The sequence below is a fragment of the Pseudophryne corroboree genome (assembly GCF_028390025.1).
Source record: "Pseudophryne corroboree isolate aPseCor3 chromosome 3 unlocalized genomic scaffold, aPseCor3.hap2 SUPER_3_unloc_70, whole genome shotgun sequence".
NCBI classification, from domain to species: Eukaryota; Metazoa; Chordata; class Amphibia; order Anura; family Myobatrachidae; genus Pseudophryne; species Pseudophryne corroboree.
In genome coordinates this window covers 531,187-558,425 of record NW_026967564.1, presented here as the reverse complement: position 1 = coordinate 558,425, position 27,239 = coordinate 531,187, and the positions used below count along the sequence as shown (strand labels likewise).

General features: G+C 46.9%; 1 protein-coding gene across 2 annotated transcripts in view; it reads left to right on the top strand.

The window, feature by feature from the left end:
- LOC134984664 (zinc finger protein 665-like) overlaps window positions 1-22,872 on the top strand; it is a 30,388-nt gene extending 7,516 nt beyond the window's left edge. Inside the window, exons 6-7 of one of the 2 annotated variants that reach the window (XM_063950192.1) lie at window positions 19-502; window positions 20,429-22,872. In XM_063950192.1, coding sequence (XP_063806262.1) covers window positions 19-502; window positions 20,429-22,263 — 2,319 coding nt within the window. In that variant the 3' untranslated portion in view covers window positions 22,264-22,872. Of the gene's footprint in view, window positions 1-18; window positions 503-20,425 lie in introns of both variants that reach the window. The other variant, XM_063950191.1, reaches the window with a different exon arrangement.
- Window positions 22,873-27,239: the final 4,367 nt, after the last annotated feature.

Sequence of the window (27,239 nt, the reverse complement as noted above, 5' to 3'; positions counted from 1 at the left end):
TTTGTCTTGTTTACATAGGGTGAAGCCCAATTAAATAATATTAAAATCAAAGATATAGAGGGAGAAGAAGAGACGTATGTGACTGATAGAGAGACAGAAGATATAGAGGGAGAAGAAGAGATGTATGTGACTGATATAAAGACAGAAGATATAGAGAGAGAAGAAGAGGCGTATGTGACTGATATGAAGGCAGAAGATACAGAGGGAGAAGAAGAGACGTATGTGACTGATATAAAGGCAGAAGATACAGAGGGAGAAGAAGAGACGTATGTGACTGATATAAAGGCAGACGATATAGAGGGAGAAGAAGAGACGTATGTGACTGATATAAAGGCAGAAGATATAGAGGGAGAAGAAGAGACGTATGTGACTGATATAAAAGCAGAAGATATAGATGGAGAAGAGGAGACGTATGTGACTGATATAAAGGCAGAAGATGAGACGTATGTGAGGGGTGATCAGCAGTGTAAGGAGGAGGAGATCCCTACAGATATCAGCACAGGTGAGTAATAAACACTTATTACAGGAAAGTGTCACATATTCTCCTTGCTCAGTCACTACAGCAATCTCTTATACTACACCCTCCTCTGTCAGTACAAACTAATGAGGAATATGTATTTTCCCAGTGTGGAGTCAGGAGCCATCACCTCTATTATACTCCTGCTCTCACCCTCACATCATGTCACTGTGTGTTACCATCCCAGAGATCTGACCAGTCTCTTCCCCACACTCTCTGGTGTATCTCATACATCAGGAGCCATCAGCCCCTATTATACTCCTGCTCTCCCCCTCACATCATGTCACTGTGTGTTACCAGCCCAGAGATCTGACCAGTCTCCTCCCCACACTCTCTGGTGTATCTCATACATCAGGAGCCATCAGCCCCTATTATACTCCAGCTCTCCGCCTCACATCATGTCTGTGTGTTACCAGCCCAGAGATCTGACCAGTCTCCTCCCCACACTCTCTGGTGTATCATACATCAGGAGCCATCAGCCCCTATTATACTCCTGCTCTCCCCTTCACATCATGTCACTGTGTTACCAGCCCAGAGATCTGAACAGTCTCCTCCCCACACTCTTTGGTGTATCTCATACATTAGGAGCCTTCAACCCCTATTATACTCCTACTCTCCCCTTCACATAATGTCACTGTGTTACCAGCCCAGAGATCTGACCAGTCTCCTCCCCACACTCTCTGGCATATCTCATACATCAGGAGCCATCAGCCCCTATTATACTCCTGCTCTCTCCCTCACATCATGTCACTGTGTTACCAGCCCAGAGATCTGACCAGTCTCCTCCCCACACTCTCTGGTGTATCTCATACATCAGGAGCCATCAGCCCCTATTATACTCCTGCTCTCCCCCTTCACATCATGTCACTGTGTGTTACCAGCCCAGATATCTGATCAGTCTCCTCCCCACACTCTATGGTATATCTCATACATCAGGAGCCATCAGCCCATATTAATCCCATGGTCTTCTTATCATGTCACTGAGGTCAGGTAGGATTTGTTTTCTGTAACTAACATGGTGTTGAGTCTCGGCAATAAGAAGGCAAGCTGAGAACTGAGCTCTCTGCCCTAGAACGCCAGTCTCCTTTTTCGAGTAGGCCGTGACATTGGTCTTCAGCACACGGATGACTAATGCATTATTGGAGGTCACTGGATTCAGTGGACCATGCTTTAATTAAGAATTGGAACCTCTTAATAGTTCTTATTTTCTAAAGCAGAGTAATGGGAAGTGTATGTGACAGGATGGTCTTCATTCCTTAATATAGGTACTCCATTCCTAGTATATCTGCAAGTAGAGACCTCATAGATAGAAAAGTTCATACTTCATGAGCAAACAGATTGATTATGGGGAGTGATATTCTGTACAGATGTCCTGGAGAAGGTATCTAGACAATCCCTGTTATACAGAGTGGAGATCATGTAAAGAGGGATAGACACCTTGATAGAAGAATGGTCTGGTTACGCCCCTTGGCTAGAGGATCGGTCCAGTTACGTCCCTTGGCTAGAGGATCGGTCCGGTTTTGCCTTTGGCTAGAGGATCGGTCCGGTTTTGCCCCTGGGCTAGAGGATCGTTCCGGTTTTGCCCCTGGACTAGAGCATCGGTCCGGTTTTGCCCCTGGCTAGAGGAACTGTCCGGTTTTGCCCCTGGCTAGAGAATCGTTATGGTTTTGCCTCTGGGCTAGAGCATGGGGTCCGGTTTTGCCCCTGGCAGGAGGAACGGTCCGGTTTTGCCCCTGGCTAGAGGAACGATCCGGTCAGGCCCCTGGGCAGCAGGTGATCACTAAAAAAGCCTAGTTAATCTCCCATTTATAGTGGATCTTTTGTCTGGAGGAAAATTAAATGATACTGAAAATGTCTGTGTATCTTCATTCTCTATAACGTCTGCAATTTAAAGACCTAAGAAACTGTAGGTTAGTATGACAGTACAACAGGAGATTACGTAGAAAGCCCTTTTGAAACAAGTGTGTCGATCCATCAGTGCATTCGGTTGTTGGGGAAAATGGTGGCGGCCTACGAGGCCATACAGTTTGGCAGGTTCCATGCCAGAGTTTTCCAGTAGGACCTGTTGGACAAGTGGTCGGGTTCCCACCTACACATGCACCGAAAGATAATCCTGTCGTCAAAAGCTAGGATTTCACTCCTGTGGTGGTTACACAGCTCTCACCTACTGGAGGTACGCAGATTCAGGATTCAGGACTGGCTCCTGGTGACCACGGATGCAAGTCTCCGAGGCTGGGGAGCTGTCACTCAGGGAGAAAGCTTCCAAGGGAAATGGTCTAGTCAGGAAGCCTGCCTTCACATAAACGTGCTGGAATTGAGAGCCATTTACAACGGCTTTCAACAAGCGGTACATCTTCAAGATCATCCCATGCAGATCCAGTCGGACAATGTAACAGCAGTCGCCTACATAAACAGGCAGGGTGTAACGAAAAGCAGAGCGGCAATGGCAGAGGTGACGAAGATCCTCCTCTGGGCAGAAAGACATCTAAAGACTCTGTCAGCAATTTTCATTCCGGGAGTAGACAACTGGGAAGCAGACTTCCTCAGCAGACATGATCTCCATCCAGGAGAGTGGGGACTCCACCAAGAAGTCTTCGCAGAGGTGACAAGTCTTTGGGGAGTTCCTCAAGTAGACATGATGGCATCTCGTCTCAACAAGAAGCTTCAGAGATATTGTTCCAGGTCGAGAGAACCTCAAGCATTAGCGGTGGATGCGCTAGTGGCCCAGTGGGTTTTCCGGTCAGTGTATGTCTTCCCTCCACTTCCGCTGATCCCAAAAGGGCTCAGGATCATTAGAAGAACATGAGTTCGAGCAATCTTCATTGCCCCAGACTGGCCAAGGAGGACTTGATGCCCAGATCTTCAGGAGTAGCTCATAGAAGATCCTCTTCCTCTTCGCGAGGACCTGTTACAGCAGGGGCCGTGCGTGTATCAAGACTTACCGCGGCTACATTTGACGGCATGGCTGTTGAGCGGCGAATCCTAGCCCGAAAGGGTATTCCCAAGGAAGTCATCCCCACTCTTATTCAGGCCAGGAAAGGAGTAACGTTGAAACATTACCACCTACGGAAGAGTTTCAGTTGGGACGTTTTCTCCATTTTCTGCAGGCTGGTGTGGAGGCGGGCCTCCGAATGCGATCAATCAAGGTCCAGATTTCGGCCTTGTCAGTGTTCTTCCAGAAACAATTGGCCTCTCTTCCAGAGGTTCAGACCTCCGTGAAAGGGGTTCTGCACATCCAGCCTCCATGTGTGCCTCCAGTGGCACCATGGGACCTTAATGTGGTGTTGCATTTCCTTCAATCGGATTGGTTTGAGCCTCTACAAGAGATAGAGTAGAAGTTTCTCATTTGGAAAGTGGTGATGCTTTTGGCATTGGCATCCGCACGGCGGGTGTCTGAATTGGGGGCCTTATCTCACAAGAGCCCTTACCTGATCTTCCATGAAGATAGGGCAGAGTTGAGAACTCGTCAACATTTTCTTCCAAAGGTGGTTTCATCTTTCCACATAAACCAACCTATTGTGGTGCCAGTAATTTCTGACACATTCACTGAGTCAAAGTATCTAGATGTGGTTAGGGCTTTGAAGATTTATGTCGCTAGAACAGCTAGAATACGGAAAACAGAGTCTTTGTCCTGTATGCTCCCAACAAAATTGGGTGTCCTGCTTCCAAGCAGACTATTGCACGCTGGATCAGAGGTACGATTCAGCAAGCTCATTCTACGGCTGGATTGCCGTTACCGAAGTCAGTGAAGGCCCATTCTACTAGGAAGGTGGGCTCTTCCTGGGCAGCTGCCCGGGGGGTCTCGGCATTGCAACTTTGTCGAGCAGCTACTTGGTCAGGGTCAAACACATTTGCTAAATTCTACAAGTTTGACACCTTGGCCGATGAAGACCTCAAGTTCGGTCAATCGGTGCTGCAGGGTCATCCGCACTCTCCCGCCCATACTGGAGCTTTGGTATAAACCCCATGGTCATGAAGTGGACCCCAGCATCCTCTAGGATGTATGAGAAAACAGGATTTCAGCTGCGGGGTACACTGGGCTCCACAAGGATTGGACAATGGGGTGTAGAGTAGGCTCTTGATCCGAGGCACCAACAGGCTCAAAGCTTTGACTGTTCCAAGTATGCACAGCGCCGCCTCCTATATCACCGCACCTCCCTGCACAGGAGCTCAGTTTTGTAGTTGGTGCTACAGTAAGCAGGCACTTAACAGAGGGGCTGCTCCAAGCAGCCCTGAGGAAAGCTTTTTATGAAGTAAAAAGTGAAGACTTCAAGGGCAGCAGCGGTGGTAAATGTCTTGTAACATTCACTGCTTCAGCTCCAGCTCTCCCCAGTGGCGCTGTACACTCCTGAGCCCTGGTTGCCGGGTGCCTACAGCGGAGGCTCCGGTTTTCTTCATGTTAGACACACACGGCTGGGGCTCTCCAGGATCGCATGGCTGCGCTTTGGGAGGTGGTAAGTGGATCCCGCTTGCGGGACCCTGTCTTTATCGCGATCCGTCGTGGTCAGTGGGAGGCGGGCCGCGCACGCTGGCGGTGGACACTTTGGCAGTACAGGCGATCCCACTAGATCACCAGGGCATGGGCGCAGATCAGGTTTTCTCTCTAAACCGGTTTTTACATCGCCCACAGTACCCGATGGTTTTGCCAGCAGAGGGGATAAGGCTTAGACCTGAAGGCCCTCCCCCATCCACAGGGCGCCATTTCCAGCAAGTGTTCCCGCCCTGGAGCTGCATATCTGTCTTTTCCTCACTCCCTGGCAGTGTCTGCGGCGCCATTATCCCTCAGCTCACTATTCCTGGGACTGCTTGGGCAAATCCTCCTATGTAAAGCCGCCTGGTTGTCAGCGCTGTGACTTTACATGACACTTAAGTATTGTACCTGCCTATTTAGACCATGATAGTTAAGAAAGAGTGCATTTAGTCAGGGTTTTATAGTAAAATTACCCTGTGATATACATCCAGTTCTTACTGTGTACTGTTATATCTATTAACTATTTAGCAATATAAGCTAGTCCAGTGCAGTATTATTGTCAATAATAACCTCTGCATTGTACAAACTGTGACTTTCTCAGGCTGGGTCCACAGGATAACATTGGGATATGGTTGAGGGACAGCGGAAATGGCACCAACACGGTCACAATCTTTCTGGCCTCCCAGGATGCATCGGGGCCTTCACCATATAGTCCCGCCCACTGACTCAGTCAGATCAGTTTTTTGCTTGGTGCGGCAGGAAGCCGCATGGTCACAGAGCTGCTGTGAGAATAGCCTCAAGCTTTTATATTTCATTTTTATAGTCTTACTATGTTTTTTTGAGCGACTTTTGTTAATAGCGTCTTAAACGCATGCTAGAAAGAGTCGCTCCAACAACTCCCCACCGGGTCGTAACAACGCTTACCTTCGCGGTACAGTGCTGTCTCGACGGGCGTCTGTGTCTGATGTTCTAGCAGGACCAGCAGACGTAACCAGGCTGTGGCCGGAGCATGGGGAGACGGTGAGTCTATGGACTTCCTCTTACTAGAGGGGTCAGGACACAGCTACACTGATTTGGTGGAGACTACAAACAGTGTGTTGATGCGCCGAACACTCTCTGGTGCGACAGCGCTATGCTCTAGGGATCATAGGCGCCAGGACTAGGTAGAGGCCGCGATCCTTAGAGTTTAAGTCAACGGGGAGATTCAGACGCTCTCCTGGCCGCCCCTCCTCCGAGTTCATGGCCAGTTTCCGTGTGCCTCTCGTTTCATGAACTGAATGACCTCACTTCCGGCTCAGACGCTACCACGAGGGTACTCTGTCGCAGCTTAGACGCTGCGGTTGTGTACACTAGAGATCCCGCTTAGACCTAGTCGCAGGCCTTAGCGTCTGCATACACGTGGAAGTCGCTGAGTGTCCGTGTCCGCAGGAGCGACTGTGTCCGTTATCAGTTATATAAGAGCGGTAGTGTACACCAGTAGCGTCTGAATCCACTCAGCGTCTTACGAGCGTCTTTGCTTGGATATGGAAGTGTGGTGAGTCTCCCTGTATCCCGCTCTCTGGAGGCAGGGTATACAGTACTAAAAATTCTCTCTACTTCTTAGTATGCATTGTTAAGTTTTAGTACCTATTGCATATGAGACCTGTATATTACTGTGTTTTCTGCATGCTATGTTGAAAAAGAACCAGTTAAACAGAAGTACAATTTTCCTACTTATGTATAAGTTATTATGGAGGTTGTATTCTCATATGGCAATGTCTAATGCTTTAACATGTGACTGACTGCTAGTATGTGTGCTGACTTTTCTGTGTAATGTCAGTCCTGTTCTGACCCTCAAATCAGGTGCACTGTGGTCAGATTGATTTCACTTCTATATACTCATATACAGGTGATTTTCAGTCACAAATTGTGTAGTCATTAACAGATTATTACCATGTCTGTGAGCGGCAAAAGTGATAAGGAGAATTTATCAAGCACTCCTACATCCCTAACATGCTTATCTTATAAGACAGGGTTAATTGATGTGGATCAATTGGTGACTTATGAGGGTTTGTGTGCAAACTGTTTCGCTTTTCAGCGAAGTAAAAAACAGGAGTTAGTTCAACCACCAACAGAGCCACCATGGAATATGGTCGCAAAGACACTATCTTCAATAGCGGACAGGTTAGCTCCGGTAGCACCACCTCAAGGGTTAGGTTACACTATGAACCCATACATGCAGCTCCCTTCCTACGGCTTGGTTCCAGTAGCCTCTACAAGCAAACAAGGGACAGGTAAGACAGATGTGTCTATGTGGCAGACTACATAAGATGATACAACAGATGATGATACAGTATATTCAAATACTCCGTATGATGATCAGTCGCAGAGTTTTAGTTCAGAGGATGTAGCTGAACTTATTAATGCTATGAAGGCTGTTCTCTCTTTGGAAGAGCCAGCTAAAACAGTGTTAAAATCTAAAGCACCTGTGTTTAAACGAACAAAATCAGTGAAAACTGAATTCCCAGCGTCAAACGAACTGACAGAAATGATGGATGAGTCTTGGGCGATGCCCAGTAAGAAATATAAGATTCCGAAAAGATGGAATTCTTATTATCCATTTCCAGCTGCGGATTGTTCGTAAAGAGAAGTTCCTCCAAAAGTAGATGCACATGTTCTGCGATTGTGCATAAATCTGCTTTACCACTGTCATCTACCTCGCTAAATGATGTCACTGACAGAAGGGTAGATAGTTTTTTGAAAAATTTATTTTCTCTAGTAGGAGCAGTGGTAAGAGCTGCGATGGCTTCAGCCTGGGTAGCAAAGGCAATGGGCGAATGGATAGAGGAACTAGAAATGACATCTCTTCTCCTACTTCGGAGCAAGAGTACCTTTTAAGCCGTTTGAGACAATCTGCCCAATACTTAGAACAAGCAGCAATTGATATGGGTACAGTTGCTTCTAAAGCTTCAGCCTTGACAGTAGCTGCTCCCAGAGCAGTTTGGCTACGTACCTGGAAAGCAGATGCGGAATCCAAGAAAGAATTGGAAGCATTGCCTTTCGTTGGTAATATATTGTTTGGGAAACCATTTTCTGATATCCTAGAATCAGAGGCTGAATCAAAGAAGGTCAGATTTCCGGCTATTTATAACCCTAAGTCCAAGGGTTTAAAGTTTTGCTCATTTCGTTGGCAAAGTAAAGCGAAAGCTAAAGAGGAGTCTAAGCAACCCCAGTTCAAAACCAGGGGTAGGAAGCAGTGGGCTAGCAAAAAGCCAGCTTCCAAGCCTGAACAGAAACCATCAGCCTGAAGAGACAGGCCTCCGCCTGGAGGATGCCAGGGTTGGGGGCCGACTCCTTCATTTTTGCACACATATGGCAACAGTCAACAACAGTTGCTAGGGTGCAGAAGGTGGTATCTCAGGGGTATGGGTTCCCATTCAGGAGGCAGCCTCCTCAAAGATTTTTTTGCACCAGCCCGTCTCGTATAGAGTCGAAGGCCAATGCCTTGCAAGCAGCAGTCCAAAAATTACTGCAGTCTGGTGTGATTGTCCCAGTACCTCCATCACAAAGGGGACAGGGGTTTTACTCCAATCTATTTCTTATCTTGAAGCCAAATGGGTCATATCGACCAATTCTCAATCTAAAAATGTTAAACAAATACATTTGGATCCCGAAGTTCCACATGGAGACGTTGCGCTCCATAATGTTGGCCATGGAACCGGGAGATTACATGGTATCTCTGGGTGTACGGGATGCTTACCTACATGTGCCTATAGCACTGTCTCATCAGTGTTACCTCAGGTTTGCCATCCTCCAGGAACATTTTCAGTTCCAAGCTCTGCCCTTCAGGCTAGCAACAGCACCCAGGGTGTTTACCAAGATCATGGTGGTTATGGCAGCTTGTCTGCACAAACAGGGGATAAGAATATTCCCATACCTCGACGACCTGTTAATCTTAGCACATTCGCAAGATTTCTTTTGAGCCATCTTCAACAGACAATAGTTTGTCTACAGAGACACGGGTGGCTCATACATTGGGAAAAGTCGTCTCTGAATCCATTACAGCGGATGGTTCATTTGGGGGCCATATTGGATTCAGACCTACAGAGAGTTTTCTTACCAGAAAAAAAGATGGTCAAGGTGCAGGTCATGACTCAGGAAGCGTTGCACACCCAGACAATGTCAGTCCATGCATCAATGCGACTGTTGGGTCTGATGGTATCAACCTTCGACATGGTGGAATATGCGCAATTCCACTCCAGACCATTGCAGCACCTTATTCTGACCAAATGGAATGGAAATCATCAGACGATAAGAAAGCAGATGATAACGTTTCCAGTAAATGTAAAAAGGTCTCTAGCGTGGTGGCTACAGTCAGACCATTTAAACAAGGGGAGACCCTTTTGGATAAAAGAGTGGCAAGTCCTGACAACAGATGCCAGTCTGCAAGGCTGGGATGTGGTACTCGGAAGCCTTTGGTTCCAGGGAAAATGGACCATAAGGGAAAGTCGCCTGGCAATAAATCTGTTGGAAATAAGGGCCATTTATATGGCTCTAGTTCAGGCAAAGGACAGTCTGCAAGGAAGACCGGTCCAGATTCGCTCAGACAATGCGACAGCAGTAGCGTACCTCAATCATCAAGGAGGAACTCACAGCAAAAGATTGATGGAGGAAGTAACTCCCATTCTAAGATGAGCAGAACTCAATCTCCCAGCATTGTCAGCACTGTTTGTCCCAGGTGTACTGAACTGGGAAGCGGATTTTCTCAGTCGACACACCATTCAGGAAACCGAATGGGCATTACACCCAGAAGTGTTTCAGACAATAGCGAACAGATGGGGTCTACCAGAGATAGACCTCATGGCGTCTCGTCTAAACAACAAAGTTCTGAAGTACGGATCAAGAACCAAGGATCCCGGAGCGGTCCTTGTAGACGCACTGTCAGTAGAATGGAAATTTAATCTGGCATATCTGTTCCCTCCAATATCTCAGTTACCCAGAGTAGTGAGGAAAATAAAGCAAGCACAAGGAGTAATAATTCTGATAGCTCCAGCTTGGCTAAGAAGTAATTGGTACACAGATCTACTGAGAATGTCCGTGGAAGCACCAATACTGCTCCCTCAACGTCCAGATCTGCTAATGCAGGGTCCTTGTTGTCACAGTCATCTGGATCGTCTGTCTTTGACGGCGTGGCTGTTGAAACCTCTATCCTAAAAGCTATAGGATTTTCAAAACAAGTAATCCAAACTATGCTCCGAGCAAGAAAGCCTTCTTCAGCTCGTGTGTATCATAGAAATTGGCAAGCCTATATTCATTGGTGTACTGAAAAAAAGTTTGAATACGAGATCTTTTAAAGTATCCAGGATTTTGGATTTCCTTCAAGCAGGATTGGATAAAGGTTTGAAAGTAGCTTCCTTGAGAGTTCAAGTATCAGCGTTAACTGTATGGTTTCAGCAAAAGATTGCTGATTTACAGGATGTACATACTTTCTTTCAGGGAGTGGTACATATTCAACCTCCATTTGTTCCTCCTGCAGCTCCCTGGGATTTGAATCTAGTTCTTAAATTCCTTCAGGGACTTCCGTTTGAACCACTTAAGAGAGCGGATCTTAAATGGTTAACGGCTAAAGTACTTTTTCTACTGGCAATGGCGTCAGCCAGAAGAGAGTCAGATTTAGGAGCATTATCATGTAAGTCTCCTTTCCTAAAAAAATTTCCAGACAGAGCAGTTCTCAGAACTAGATCTGGTTATCTTCCAAAGGTGGTGTCAAAGTTTCACCTTAATGAAGAGATTGTAGTCCCAGCTTTTCAGGTATCGGGACTTTCTGCGGGAGAAGCGTCGCTGGATGTAGTCCGAGCTTTAAGAATCTACATAGATCGTACTAGTGCCATCAGAAAAACAGATTCTCTCTTCATCCTCTACGGATTTCATAGAAGAGGATGGCCTGCTAGTAAACAGACGCTCGCAAGATGGCTCCGAATGGTAATATCAGAAGCTTATTCTCATGCAGATCTCCCTACTCCGGCTAATGTCTCTGCTCACTCTACACGTAAGGTAGGTCCTTCATGGGCAGCACAACAGGGTGCTTCAGCAGAACAGATTTGTAAGGCAGCCACATGGTCTTCCATAAACACATTCATCAAACATTATGCCTTGGATACTTTTGCCTCTCATGACGCAGACTTCGGGCGAAAGGTCCTCCTGTGTAATCAGGAGCGTCCCCACCACTAAAACTGGCTTTGGGAATCCCAATGTTATCCTGTGGATAACCTGTGGACCCAGCCAGAGAAATAGACATTATGGTAAGAACTTACCGTTGATAACGTAATTTCTCTTATATCCACAGGTATCCACAGGGATCCCACCCTGACGCACCTGATTTGAGGATCTTGACAATCATTAAACCTCTTCCCTCTTGTATGGAAGGGTGTGCATGTGTGTTCTTATCGCCTAAATAGGTTTCTACCTGATGCTCCTGCCTAATCGCTGTGGAAAGAACTGATTTGACTGAGTGAGTGGGCGGGATTATATGGTGAAGCCCCGATGCATCCTGGGAGGCCAGAAAGCTTGTGACTGTTTGGTGCCATTTCCGCTGTCGCTCCAGCATATCCCAATGTTATCCTGTGGATACCTGTGGACATAAGAGAAATTACGTTATCAACGGTAAGTTCTTAACATAACGTCTATTTCTCATACGTCCTAGAGGATGCTGGGGTCATCATAGAAACATGGGGTTATACCAAAGCTCTAGAACGGGCGGGAGAGTGCGGATGACTCTGCAGCACCGATTGAACAACTGAATGTCTTCATCGGCCAAGGTGTCAAACTTGTAGAACTTTGCAAATGTGTTTGACTCAGACCAAGTAGCTGCTCGGCAAAGTTGCAATGCCGAGACCCCCCGGGCAGCCGCCCAGGACGAGCCCATCTTTCTAGTAGAATGGGCTTTCACCGATTCTGGTAACGGCAATCCAGCCGTGGAATGAGCCTGCTGAATCGTATTATAGATCCAGCATGCAATAGTCTGCTTGGAAGCAGGACACCCAATCTTGTTGGGAGCATACAGGACAAACAGAGCCTCTGTTTTCCTAATCTGAGCAGTTCTGGCGACATAAATTTTCAAAGCTCTGACCACATCCAGAGACTTTGATTCAACCAAAGAGTCAGTAGCCACTGGCACCACAATCGGTTGGTTCATGTGGAAAGATGAAACCACTTTCGGCAGAAAATGTTGACAAGTTTTCAACTCTGCTCTATCTTCATGAAAGATCAAATAAGGGCTCTTGTGAGACAAGGCCGCTAACTCAGTCACCCGCCTTGTGGATGCCAAGGTTAACAGGATGACCACTTTCCAAGTGAGGAATTTCAACTCCACCTTCCGTAATGGTTCAAATCAATGTGATTGAAGGAACTGCAACACCACATTAAGATTCCATGGTGCCACTGGAGGCACAAATGGAGGTTGGATGTGCAACATTCCTTTTACGAAAGTCTGAACTTCTGGAAGGGAGGCCAATTGTTTCTGAAATAAAACCGATAAGGCCGAAATCTGTAGCTTAATTGAGCCCAATTTTAGGCCCGCATCCACACCTGCTTGTAGAAAATTGGGAAAACGTCCTAGTCGAAACTCTTCCGTAGGAGCCCCCTTGGATTCACACCAAGAAACATATTTTCTCCAAATACGGTGGTAATGTTTAGACGTTACCTTTTCTGGCCTGAATAAGTGTGGGAATGACTTCACTGGGAATACCCTTACGGGCTAGGATTTTGTGCTCAACCGCCATGCCGTCAAACGAAGCCACGGTAAGTCCTGATACACGCACGGCCCCTGTTGTAACAGGCCCTTAACTCCAGAACATTTATGTGGAAACAAGTTTCCTGACTTGACCATCTTCCTTGGAAGTTTTCTCCCATTGTGACTGCCCCCCAGCCTCGTTGGCTTGCATCCGTGGTCACTAGGATCCAGTCCTGTATCCCAAACCTGCGCCCCTCTAGGAGGTGAGAGCTGTGCAGCAACCACAGGAGTGATATCCTGGTCTTGGAAGACAGGATTATCCTCCGGTGTAGGTGGGACCTGGACACCACTTGTCCAACAGGTCCCACTGGAACACTCTGCATGAAACCTGCCAAACTGAATGGCCTCGTAGGCCGCAACCATCTTCCCCAGCAACCGAATGCATTAATGGATTGACATTCTTGCTGGTTTCAGAATTTGTTTGACCAGACTCTGAAGTTCCAGAGCCTTGTCCACTGGAAGAAAGACTCTCTGTAGTTCTGTGTCCAATATTCCCAAAAACGACAACCGCGTCATCGGAATCAACTGTGATTTTGGCAAATTTAGGAGCCAACTATGCTGCTGAAGAACTGTCAGGGAGAGTGCAACGTTTTGCACCAACTGGTCCCTGGATCTCGCCTTTATCAGGAGATCGTCTAAGTATGGGGTAATCGTGACTCCTTGCTTGCGAAGGAGAACCATCATCTCCGCCATCACTTTGGTGAAAATCCTCGGAGCCGTGGACAGACCAAACGGCAATGTTTGAAATTGGTAATGACAATCCTGTATTGCAAACCTCAGGTAAGCCTGATGCGGAGGATAAATGGGAACATGTAAGTAGGCATGTTTTATGTCCACCGACACCATAAAATCCCCTTCCTCCAGACTGGAGATCACTGCTCGGAGAGACGCCATCTTCAATTTGAATTTCTTTTAGGTAGAAATTTAGGGATTTCAGGTTTAGGATTGGTCTGACCAAACCGTCCGGCTTCGGGACCACAAACAGGCTGGAATAAAAGCCTTCTCCCTGTTGTGACTGGGGAACCCTGACGATAACTTGATTTTGACACAACTTTTGTATTGCGTCGCAAACTACCTCCCTGTCCGGAAGAGAAGCTGGTAAGGCCGATTTGAAAAAACGGCGAGGGGGAACGTCTTGAAACTCCAGCTTCTACCCTTGGGATACTATTTGTAAAACCCATGGGTCTAGGTCTGAACGAACCCAAAACTGACTGAAGAGTTTTAGACGTGCCCCCACCGGTGCGGACTCCCGTATATGAGCCTTAACGTCATGCGGTTGAATTGGCAGAAGCCTGGGAGGACTTCTGCTTGTGGGAGCCTGACAAGGCTGGTGATCATTTACCTCTTCCCCTTCCTCTAGTAGCAAGGAAGGAAGAACCTCGGCCCTTCCTGTATTTATTGGGCCGAAAGGACTGCATCTGATAGTGATGCTTTTTCTTTTGTTGTGGAGGAACATAAGGTAAAAAGGATGACTTACCCGCGGTAAATCATCAAGGCCGTCACCAAATAAAGCCTTACCTTTATATGGTAGAGATTCCATACTTTTCTTGGAATCGGCATCAGCATTCCATTGGTGTATCCACAACGCTCGTCTAGCTGAGACTGCCGTGGCATTGGCCTTAGATCCCAAAAGACCAATATCTCTCGCAGCTTCCTTAAGGTATGCTGCAGAGTCCTTGATATAACCCAGCGTCAAGAGGATGCTATCCCTATCTAGGGTATCTATTTCAGAAGACAAGTTGTCTGCCCACTTTTCGATAGCACTACTTACCCACGCAGACGCAATGACAGGTCTGAGTAGCGTTCCTGTGGTCGCATAAATGGACTTTAACGTAGTTTCTTGTTTACGAACCGCAGGATCCTTAAGGGCCGCCGTGGCAGGTGACGGAAGAGCCACCTTTTTAGACAAATGTGACAGGGCCTTGTCCATGGTGGGGGGTGACTCCCACTTTTCCCTATCCGCCGAGGGAAACGGATAAGCTACCGTAATTCTTTTTGGAATCTCAAACTTTTTGTCAGGAGCTTCACAGAGGTTTTCAAATAGCGTGTTCAGTTCATGAGAGGAAGGAAACGTTACATCAGGTTTCCTTTCCTTATACATACAGACCCTTTTATCAGGGACAGTCGGGTCTTCGGTGATATGTAATACCCCTTTAACAGCCACAATCATGTACTGAATGCTTTATGCCAAATTTGGATCTAATCTGGAATCGCTATAGTCGACACTGGAATCAGTGTCCGTGTCGATATCAGTGTCTGCGCACCCTGCACCCTGTAGTGCTGCATGTATGTGGGAGCTTGGCGCGCAGCGTCCGCACGCTGCAGTACCTCAGATAAATGCCGTCACTGAAGTCTTCTTTTCTTCATCTACTCACCTGTCTTCTGACTTCTGGCTCTGTAAGGGGGTGACGGCGGGCTGCGGGTGTGAGCATCTAGGCATACCCAGCGATCAGCACCCACAGGAGCTAATGGTGTCCTGTAGCCAGAAGCAGAGCCCTTGAGCTCACTGGAAGTGGGTGATACTCCTCTCCCCTAAGTCCCACGAAGCAGGGAGTCTGTTGCCAGCAGCCTCCCTGAACATAAAAAACCTAACATAAGTCTTGTCAGAGAAACTCTGTAGAGCTCCCTGCAGTGCGTCCAGTCTCACTGGGCACAATTATAAAACGAGTCTGGAGGAGGGGCATAGAGGGAGGAGCCAGTTCACACCCTTTCAAAGTCTTAAAGTTCCCATGTCTCCTGCGGATCCCGTCTATACCCCATGGTTCTATGATGACCCCAGCATCCTCTAGGACGTATGAGAAAATACATTTTCCATACCTCGTTGATCTTTTAATCCTGACACAGATGCAGGAGTTGCTCTTATGTAATCTGCGACAGACAATAACATGTCTGCAGAACCATGAGTGGCTCATAAATTGGGAAAAATAGTTTCTGGTTCCGTCACAACAGATGACTCACTTGGAGCTGGTACTGGATTCAGGTCTTCAGAGAGTAAGTTTAAATCTGAACAAGATATCCAAGGTTCACTCAAGGATTCAGGACTTGTTACACAGTGAAATGGTATCCATTCACGCAGCAATGCGGGTGATGGGTTTGATGGTATCAACGTTCGACATGGTGGAGTATTCACAATTCCACTCAAGGCCTCTGCAGCTTCTGATTCTTGCCAAATGGCATGGGTTGCATCAGACGATAAAAACACAGACCCTGTCTCTTACAATAGAAGTAAGAAGGTCATTAGCCCGGTGGCTACAGACATCCCATCTGGACAAGGGTAGACCCCTTTGGATATCAGATTGGGAAATTCTGATGATAGATTCCAGTCTTCAGGGCTGGGGAGCAGTGTCAGAAATGTGTTTTCAGGGGCAATGGACCAGGGAAGAAAGTTGCCTGCCAATAAACATATTGGAACTTTGGGCCATATATATGGCACTGATTCAGGCAAAGGACATTTTTCGGAGAAAACCAGTCCAGATCCGCTCAGGCAATGCAACGGCAGTAGCGTACCTCAACCATCAGGGAGGAACTCGAAGCCGGAAAGCGATGGAGGAGGTAAGTCACATACTAAAGTGGGCAGAACTTCATCATCCAGCCTTGTCCACAGTGTTCGTTCTGGGAGTCCTAAACTGGGAAGCGGACTTTCTCAGTCGACACGCCATTCAGGAAAATGAATGGTCTCTACACCCGGAGGTCTTCCAGACGCTAGTAGACAAGTGGGGGTTTCCAGAGATAGATCTCATTGCATCCCATCTGAACAACAAAGTTTTTGCTTATGGGGCAAGAACAAAGGATCCCAGAGCGATCTTTGTGGATGCCCTGTCGGTCCCATGGGACTTTCATCTGGTTTATGTGTTTTCTTCAATCACCTTATTACCCATGGTGGTGAGAAAGATAAAGCAAGGGAAAAGTGCCGTGATACTAATAGCTCCGGCTTGGCCCAGAAGACATTGATACACAGATCTGCTGAGTATGTCGATGGGTGTTCAACTTCTGTTCCCTCAACATCCAGATCTACTGATGCAGGGTCCTTGTTATCACAGACATCTGGATCGACTGTCTTTGATGGCGTGGCTCTTGAAACATCTATCCTGAAGTCAAGAGGATTCTCACAACAGGTAATTCAGACTATGCTCAGAGCAAGGAAACCTTCCTCAGCTTGCATTTATCACCGAATATGGAAAACCTATATTCATTGGTGCAGTGAATTGAAAATGGACCCTAAGGCTTTCAGAGTTTCCAGGGTCTTAGCATTCCTTCAGGCTGTAATGGATACAGGTTTGAAGGTGGCTTCCTTGAGAGTGCAAGTGTTGGCATTGACTGTATGGTTCCAAAAGAAAATTGCCAATTTACAGGATGTGCGTACTTTTTTCCAGGGAATGCTGCACATTCAATCTTTTTTTGTTCCTCCTACAGTGCTTTGGGACTTAAGTCTAGTCCTGAAAGCCCTTCAAGTTGCCTCATTTGAACCACTTAATAAACTGGATCTTAAATGGTTGACAGCTAAAGTTCTCTTTCTACTTGCTATTGCCTCAGCTAGAAGAGATTCAGATTTAGGGGCATTGTTATGTCGCTCTCCTTTTCTGATATTTCATCCAGATAGAACGGTTCTCAGAGCTAAATCTGGATATCTTGCTAAGGTGGTGACTAAATTCCGCCTTAAGGAAGAAATTGTTGTACCAACTTTTCAAGGGCCAGGTCTTTCTGTGGGAGATGCATCTTTGGACGTAGTCAGGGCTTTAAGGATCAACGTGGATCGTACCAGTGCCATCAGAAAGACAGATTCTCTCTTTGTTTTCTACGGATTTCACAAGAGAGGATGGCCTGCTGACAAGCAAACACTAGCGAGGTGGCTTAGAATGACGATTTCAGAAGCATATTCTCAAGCTGATCTCCCTAATCCAGCTAGTGTCTCTGCTCACTCTACTCGTAAGGTAGGTCCGTCGTGGGCAGCACAACGTGGTGTTTCAGCGGAACACATATGTAAGGCAGCCACACGGTCTTCCATTAACACATTCATTAGACATTATGCCTTTGATACCTTTGCCTCAGGATGCTGCATTCGGGCGAAGGATTCTCCTTTCCAGTCTGGAGCGTCCCCTTCACTAAATTGCTTTGGGAAATCCCATTGTTATCCTGTGGATAACTGTGGACCCTGCCAGAGAAATATACGTTATGGTAAGTCCACAGGATCCATAGGGATCCCACCCTGACTCACCTGATTTGAGGATCCTTTTACTCACTGGCCTCTTCCTTCTTGTACGGAAGGGTGTGCATGTGTGTTCTTATCGCCTGATTAAGGCTCTCTATGATGCTCCTGCCTTGAGCTTTGGAATACAACTGATTTGCCTGAGCAAGGAGGCGGGGATATATGGACGGGACCCGTTGCAAGCTGGGAGGCTGTCGCTTCATCATATCCCATTGTTATTTTGTGGATCCTGTGGACTTAGGAAGAATACCGATATCAACGGTAAGTTCTTACCATAACGTAAATTCCCTTGGGTGGAATAGACGCCTTTTGGCCAGCGTCACAGGAGAAATATCCGGAAATAGCTGCATATTATCCAGGCACTCAGCTGTGGATGAGGAAGACAAAGCAGCCTGTAGGATACGTTCTTTAATATGAAGAAAGTGGACCCTGAGCAGAGTGTCCCTCGGAGCTTGGATAGGGGCCTGTTTGGACTTTGGGAGCCTATGGATCTTATCAATAAGAAGGTCCGCAGCAGAAGCCTTCGGCGAAAGTTTCTGACAAGAGGACCGTGGCATAATCATAAAGCTCCGCATTTGTAACAGAATCTGGAACGCCCATTATTCTGATATTATTTCTCCGAGAGCAGTCTTCTAAATCAATGACTTTATCACGAATAGAGACCATGTCTTCCTGAAGGGTGTCATGTGCTGAGATCAGATCTTTGTGAGAAGCAACAATCTCTTTCATCTTAGTCTGTACGAGTGCCAATCTCACTGATACTGGACCTCAAAGCTTAAACATGATGTAATGCAACACAAATAACACAGTAATGACCGATAAATTCCACTAGAGGTCAGCGTGATCACAGACGTGAAGTACTCAGCACAGAGAGACACAAATGGCAAAATATATTCAGTGGATAAATCCACAAAATAATATACTGTGAGGTTGTAATCAGAGTGTAATGAGCTGTACTCAGATGATACTTGATACTGGGCTCTGCATGTAGACTGAGAGGAAGTAGATGATAGTGGTACCATATAAATAGAAGGTAGTGTCACCTCCAGGCAAATGCTTCAATTTAGTGTAGTGACCCCGGTCCAGCCGCCAGGACACTTATTTAGCAGTTTATATCAATTTTACACATTATTGAAGGCAGAAGGCAAAGCATGCGATGGCCGGGTACCAGGATCCAAAATGGCAGTCACCTCACAATATCACCGCAGGGCTCCGGTGACTGTGGGCAGACCCTTCTGTCCTCAGTAGTAACGGGAGCTGCGCACCTGTGTTAGCAGGAGAGTAAGTGCTCCCGCCTGAGCCAAAAGCGCCTCCAAGTCAGGTGGCCGGAGCGTGCAGGAAAGACTAGGCACACTTAGCCCCAGAATTCAGCCAATGGCTTCAGCGGCGTTGCTAGGCTGTGGCAGTGAACAGTGACTGGAGTATGCAGAGCGAGCAGCTTTAGGGCAGCAGGAGTGGTGGAATTAATAGATTGGGTCTTGGTCCCAGCGGCGGCTGAGAGCTATCAGGTAGGGTAGATAAGAAGCCACTTAGTGAGGAGAGCTCCAGAAAGCACGTCTGGATGGACTCAGGCCACGCCCCTCTTATTTATTATTTTATATACTAACAGGGGTGACAGGTGTGGTACAGCCCTGCAAAGGCAGATCCAATCTCTTTCTCATCAGACTCTGCTGTCTTCCCTGCACTCTCACTCAGATGTTCACTGCTGCCAGTAGCACACGTATGAGAAGCAGAAGTATGGCGGCAGCTGTATAGATTCTGATATGTAATTCTCTGTATCATACTTACTGTGCACACCATCATCCTTATTACTATTGAGAGAATAGAGGTAAGACACTGATGATAGGGGTGTAACAGGGTATTATAACCTGGCAGATGATGATGATGATGATTGCAGTGTATTATATGGTGTATTGCATGTAAAATTCCTTGTTCCACACCTACTCTGCTATAGCAATATACCTTATATAAGGGTGAGTAACACATGTACAGGCTTACCAGTATATGAGCACACACATAAAGGAATGCTACCTTACCAATGCTTCCAGGAGTAACGTTAGGAGACATTTCTCTGATCCATCAGCTCATATGACTGATGTTATTGTTCATCTAGAATCTCCAATTCATACGATATGTTCCCCATCCATTGTTTTACATTGGTGCTGACATAGGACTTGCCGAGTGACTACGTCTCCATTTATACTTCATGGTTAGTTACCAGTACAAGAGAGAGATATATCTAAGTCTTATAATATTACATTTGTTATTGTGAGTGTTCTCAGGAGGGTGGACACAATGATAGTCTGAGACACAATATTATAAAGCCTTCATTAAAAGTTATGTTTTATTATACACACACATTTACAATTAAGTGTCCCAGAAAGTCGTCTTCTCCTATTGTTTACAAGATTAATATTGTTACAGAAAATTTCACATTTCCATAATGTATTTTATTTCCAGCAGATGGACACACAAGCAAGAATATCTCAGAAGGACATCTAATGTTATCCCCGGATTGTGACATAAAAGATAATGACAGTAGACAGGATTCTCCAGGAGCTAACCCCATTACCCCAATTATACATCCAGCTCTATCAGCTGATCCCTATGATCCTGGGGAATGTTCTCCTGATCACTCTGATATTGGTGCATCTGTTACAGCTCTGACAGTAGATACAGTGTTTCCGTGTTCTATAGATGCCAAATGTTTTACACAGAACACAAATCCTATTAACCCACAGACAGGTAAGGCAGGTGAGAGGCCATTTCTATGTTCTGAGTGTGGGAAATGTTTTACATACAAATCACAGCTTGTTATACATCAGAAAAGTCACACAGGCGAGAGGCCATTTTTTTGCTCTGAGTGTGGGAAATGTTTTGTACGGAAATCACATCTTATTAATCATAAGAGAAGTCACACAGGTGAGAGGCCATTTTCTTGCTCTGAGTGTGGGAAATGTTTTGCATGGAAATCACATCTTGTTATACATCAGAAAAGTCACACAGGCGAGAGGCCATTTTCTTGCTCTGAGTGTGGGAAATGTTTTGCACGGAAATCACATCTTGTTATACATCAGAAAAGTCACACAGGCGAGAGGCCATTTTCTTGCTCTGAGTGTGGGAAATGTTTTGTACGGAAATCACATCTTATTAATCATGAGAGAAGTCACACAGGTGAGAAGCCATTTTCTTGCTCTGAGTGTGGGAAATGTTTTGCACTCAAATTAGATCTAGTTAGACATCAGAGAAGTCACACAGGTGAGAAGCCATTTTTTTGCTCTGAGTGTGGGAAATGTTTTACACGGAAATCAGTTCTTTTTAGACATCAGCAAACTCACACAGGTGAGAATCTATTTCCATGTTCTGAGTGTGGGAAATGTTTTGCACTCATATCCAATCTTGTTAGACATCAAAGAAGTCACACAGGTGAGAAGCCATTTTCTTGCTCGGAGTGTGGGAAATGTTTTGCACAGAAATCACATCTTATTAATCATGAGAGAAGTCACACAGGTGAGAGGCCATTTTCTTGCTCTGAGTGTGGGAAATGTTTTGCACTCAAATCAGATCTTGTTAGACATCAGAGAAGTCACACAGGTGAGAAGCCATTTTCTTGCTCTGAGTGTGGGAAATGTTTTACACGGAAATCAGTTCTTTTTAGACATCAGCAAACTCACACAGGTGAGAATCTATTTCCATGTTCTGAGTGTGGGAAATGTTTTGCACTCATATCCAATCTTGTTAGACATCAAAGAAGTCACACAGGTGAGAAGCCATTTTCTTGCTCGGAGTGTGGGAAATGTTTTGCACAGAAATCACATCTTATTAATCATGAGAGAAGTCACACAGGTGAGAGGCCATTTTCTTGCTCTGAGTGTGGGAAATGTTTTACACGGAAATCAGTTCTTTTTAGACATCAGCAAACTCACACAGGTGAGAATCTATTTCCATGTTCTGAGTGTGGGAAATGTTTTGCACTCATATCCAATCTTGTTAGACATCAAAGAAGTCACACAGGTGAGAAGCCATTTTCTTGCTCGGAGTGTGGGAAATGTTTTGCACAGAAATCACATCTTATTAATCATGAGAGAAGTCACACAGGTGAGAGGCCATTTTCTTGCTCTGAGTGTGGGAAATGTTTTGCACTCAAATCAAGTCTTGTTATACATCTCAGAAGTCACACAGGTAAGAATCCATTTTCTTGCTCTGAGTGTGGGAAATGTTGTCTAACAAGATGTGATTTACTTACACATCACAGAAGTCACACAGGTGAGAAGCCATTTCCATACTCTGAGAAATAAATCATCTCTTGTTGCACACAATAGACATCACTCAGGTGAGGAACCATTTTAATCTTCTGGAGTATACTTATCATTGCCATGCGTTGTTCTTCAAGGTTCTTATCATATCTCCTATGCTTTTTGCAATATACATGCTACCGGTGGGTGAAATAATCTTCACACCACGTACAGCAATATATGCTTTATGGCAGGCATGTCCAAACTGCGGCCCTCCAGCTGTTGAGAAACTACACATCCCAGCATGCCCTGACACAGCTTTAGCATTCTCTGACAGCAAAACTGTGTCTGGGCATGCTGGGATATGTAGTTTCACAACAGCTGGAGGGCCGCAGTTTGGATATGCCTGCTTTATGGGGTGCTAGGCTGTGTGCACATAGCATATGAGCAGCAACCACAATTTGGGACAGCACATTTAAGCGTATTTTCTTCTAAAACTTCTTACGGGACATATTATGAAAGATCTATTTCTGGAAATAGTTATCATGGTAACACATGCCAGGTGATTTTTAATGGTTGTTGAAAATAGGAAAAATGTTAGCTGACATGTGTACGGGAATTTTACATAGTGAAAGTAGTTTGTTGTAAAAAAAAAAAATATTTTGTCTTGAATAAAACCAGATGGTTATTTATTATACAGGCGTCTTCATTCATATATGCACCATTTAGTATTATAGCGCAAATAGTCATCTTTTGTTTCTGAAATAACCAGATGTCATGCCCTCATCTACCACTGCTATGCAGATGACCTGTTCTTTGCTCCGGGTACTGAGTACCCAGTACCAATCCTAAATGGTTGTCTAGCTGAGCTCCAGGTGTGGGTGATGCCAGTTGGCTGTGACTCAGTCCTGGTGAAACAGGTCCTTATGGTAGAAGCTCACCAACAAAGAGCAGGGCTACAGCTCAGCTTTACCTACCAACCAGACTTACCACATAACACCCATTCTCTGTTCCTTTCACCGGCTGCCTATAAGATGGTGACTATTACATAATCTTACTGACTCTCCCAACCCTACATGACCAGGGTCCATGTACCAGAAGCAGCTTCTGCCTCCTTACTGACTTACTGTAGGCACCTATTACATAATCTGACTCTCCCAGCCCTACATGACCAGGGTCCATGTACCAGAAGCAGCTTCTGCCTCCTTACTGACTTACTGTAGGCCCCTATTACACAATCTTACTGACTCTCCCAGCCCTACATGACCAGGATCCATGTACCAGAAGCAGCTTCTGCCTCCTTACTGACTTACTGTAGGCCCCTATTACACAATCTTACTGACTCTCCCAGCCCTACATGACCAGGGTCCATGTACCAGAAGCAGCTTCTGCCTCCTTACTGACATACTGTATTCCCCTATTACATAATCTTACTGACCCTCCCAGCCCTACATGACCAGGGTCCATGTACCAGAAGCAGCTTCTGCCTCCTTACTGTATTACTGTAGGCATCCTATTACAGAATCTTACTGACTCTCCCAGCCCTACATGACCAGGGTCCACGTACCAGAAGCCCAGAAGCAGCTTCTGCCTCCTTACTGACTTACTGTAGGCCCCTATTACACAATCTTACTGACTCTACCAGCCCTACATGACCAGGGTCCATGTACCAGAAGCAGCTTCTGCCTCCTTACTGACTTACTGTAGGCCCCTATTACACAATCTTACTGACTCTCCCAGCCCTACATGACCAGGGTCCATGTACCAGAAGCAGCTTCTGCCTCCTTACTGACTTACTGTAGGCACCTATTACATAATCTTACTGACACTCCCGGCCCTACATGACAAGGGTCCATGTACCAGAAGCAGCTTCTGCCTCCTTACTGACTTACTGTAGGCCCCTATTACAGAATCTTACTGACTCCCAGCCCTACATGACCAGGGTCCATGTACCAGAAGCAGCTTCTGCCTCCTTACTGACTTACTGTAGGCCCCTATTACATAATCTTACTGACTCTCCCAGCCCTACATGACCAGGGTCCATGTACCAGAAGCAGCTTCTGCCTCCTTACTGACTTACTGTAGGCCCCTATTACATAATCTTACTGACTGCCAGCCCTACATGACCAGGGTCCATGTACCAGAAGCAGCTTCTGCCTCCTTACTGACTTACTGTAGGCCCCTATTACATAATCTTACTGACTCTCACAGTCCTACATGACCAGGGTCCATGTACCAGAAGCAGCTTCTGCCTCCTTACTGACTTACTGTAGGCCCCTATTACATAATCTTACTGACTCTCCCAGCCCTACATGACCAGGGTCCATGTACCAGAAGCAGCTTCTGCCTCCTTACTGACTTACTGTAGGCCCCTATTACACAATCTTACTGACTCTCCCAGCCCTACATGACCAGGGTCCATGTACCAGAAGCAGCTTCTGCCTCCTTACTGACTTACTGTAGGCATCCTATTACAGAATCTTACTGACTCTCCCAGCCCTACATGACCAGGGTCCATGTACCAGAAGCAGCTTCTGCCTCCTTACTGACTTACTGTAGGCCCCTATTACATAATCTTACTGACTCTCCCAGCCCTACATGACCAGGGTCCATGTACCAGAAGCAGCTTCTACCTCCTTACTGACTTACTGTAGGCACCTATTACATAATCTTACTGACACTCCCAGCCCTACATGACCAGGGTCCATGTACCAGAAGCAGCTTCTGCCTCCTTACTGACTTACTGTAGGCCGCTATTACATAATCTTACTGACTCTCCCAGCCCTACATGACCCGGGTCCATGTACCAGAAGCAGCTTCTACCTCCTTACTGACTTACTGTAGGCCCCTATTACATAATCTTACTGACTCTCCCAGCCCTACATGACCCGGGTCCATGTACCAGAAGCAGCTTCTGCCTCCTTACTGACTTACTGTAGGCCCCTATTACATAATCTTAATGACTCTCCCAGCCCTACATGACCAAGGTCCATGTACACGAAGCAGCTTCTGCCTCCTTACTGATTTACTGTAGGCCGCTATTACATAATCTTACTGATTCTCCCAGCCCTACATGACCAGGGTCTATGTACCAGAAGCAGCTTCTGCCTTCTTACTGTAGTCCCCTATTACACAATCTTACTGACTCTCCCAGCCCTACATGACCAGGGTCCATGTACCAGAAGCAGCTTCTGCCTCCTTACTGACTTACTGTAGGCCCCTATTACAGAATCTTACTGACTCTCCCAGCCCGACATGACCAGGGTCCATGTACCAGAAGCAGCTTCTGCCTCCTTACTGACTTACTGTAGGCCCCTATTACATAATCTTACTGACTCTCCCAGCCCTACATGACCAGGGTCCATGTACCAGAAGCAGCTTCTGTCTCCTTACTGCCCTGGTTACTTTCATCTGCAGATGATAGACTGTTACCAGCAATACCAAAAATCCCCAAGCAGTGCTGAGATGTCAGCGGGGAGACTTGGTGGGTGGCACGATTGCTGTATCGGAGGCACTGTAGCTAATATCCCCAAGCAGCGCTGAGGTGGCAGATGGGGTACACAGGGGGCTGACAGTAGTGGGGACTGCAGGAGGCAGGGTCTGTGTGAGAATCTTGTCCTCAAGCAGAGCAAAGGTGTCAGAGGGGGAGACAAGGTGGTGGCAGTAGTGGAAGGAGACAGGGCGGATAGCAGTAGTGGATGGAGACAGGGAGGGTGGCAGTAGTCAGGGCCGTCTTAACAGCAGTGTAGGCCCCTGAGCACAGCAATGCACTGGGGCCCCTACCCATCCACCAGCAGTAGGGATGGGGGTGCTATCAGTGGCAGGGACGTGCAGACAGGGGAGGTAGGAGGTAATGCCTCCCCTGTCATTAATGATTACAATAAAACATAGAAGATACCTATGACACATATTCAGTGTCATAAGTATTCTCTTTATATTATTCTAAACTTTGCAATCCATTAAACTAGTTTGGGAGGCACTGATAGCAGTGCCTCCCGTTGACAATGGGAACGGGGATACAGCAGGGGGGCGGGCCCAAGCACTGAGCTGTAACCTATAGAAGTTTATAGACCTATAGAAGTGCCTTGCTGACAGGGATGGGCTTTCAGCCAACATCAAAGTACATCCCTTGATCCAGTGCTGGATCCAGTGCTGGATCCGCTGGTCCAATCACCCATAAGCGGTGGCAGGACATGGGATTCAGAGCTGCCAATAATCAGCTCTCCACTCCTCACCCCTCATCATCTACTGGTGGTGGCAGGAGCCATACGAAAAGACGGCCCTGGCAGTAGTGGGGGGAGACAGGGCGAGTGGCAGTAGTGGGGGGAGACAGAGCAGTGGCAGTAGTGGGGGGAGAGGTTGGGTAGCAATAGTGGGGGAAGGCAGGGCAAATGGCAGCAGTGGAGGGAGGCAGGGCGGGTGGCAGTAGTGGGTGTAGACAGGACGGTGGCAGTAGTGGGGGGAGAGGGTGGGTAGCAGTAGTGGGGGGAAGGCAGGGCGGGTGGCAGTAGTGGGTGTAGACAGGACGGTGGCAGTAGTGGAGGGAGAGGGTGGGTAGCAGTAGTGGGGGGAAGGCAGGGCGAATGGCAGCAGTGGAGGGAGGCAAGGCGGGTGGCAGTAGTGGGTGTAGACAGGGCGGTGGCAGTAGTGTGGGGGAAGACATGGCGGTAGCAGTAGTGGGGGGGAGACGGAGGATAGCAGTAGTGGGGGAGGCAGGGTGGGTAGCAGTAGTGGGGAAGATGGGGCAGTAGTGTAGGGAGACAGGGTGGGAAGCAGTAGTGGGGGAGACAGGGCGAGTGGCAGTAGTGGTGGGGAGAAAGGGTGGTGGCAGTAGTGGGGGGAGACAGGGTTGGTGGCAGTAGTGGGGGGAGACGGTGGGTGGCAGTAGTGGGGGGGAGATGGCGGTGGTAGTAGTGGGGGGAAACAGGGCAGGTATCAGTAGTAGAGGGAGACAGGGCAGAGGGCAGTAGTGGGGGGAGACAGGGTGGTGGCAGTAGTTGGGGGAGACAGGACGGTGGCAGTAGTGGGGGGAGCCAGGG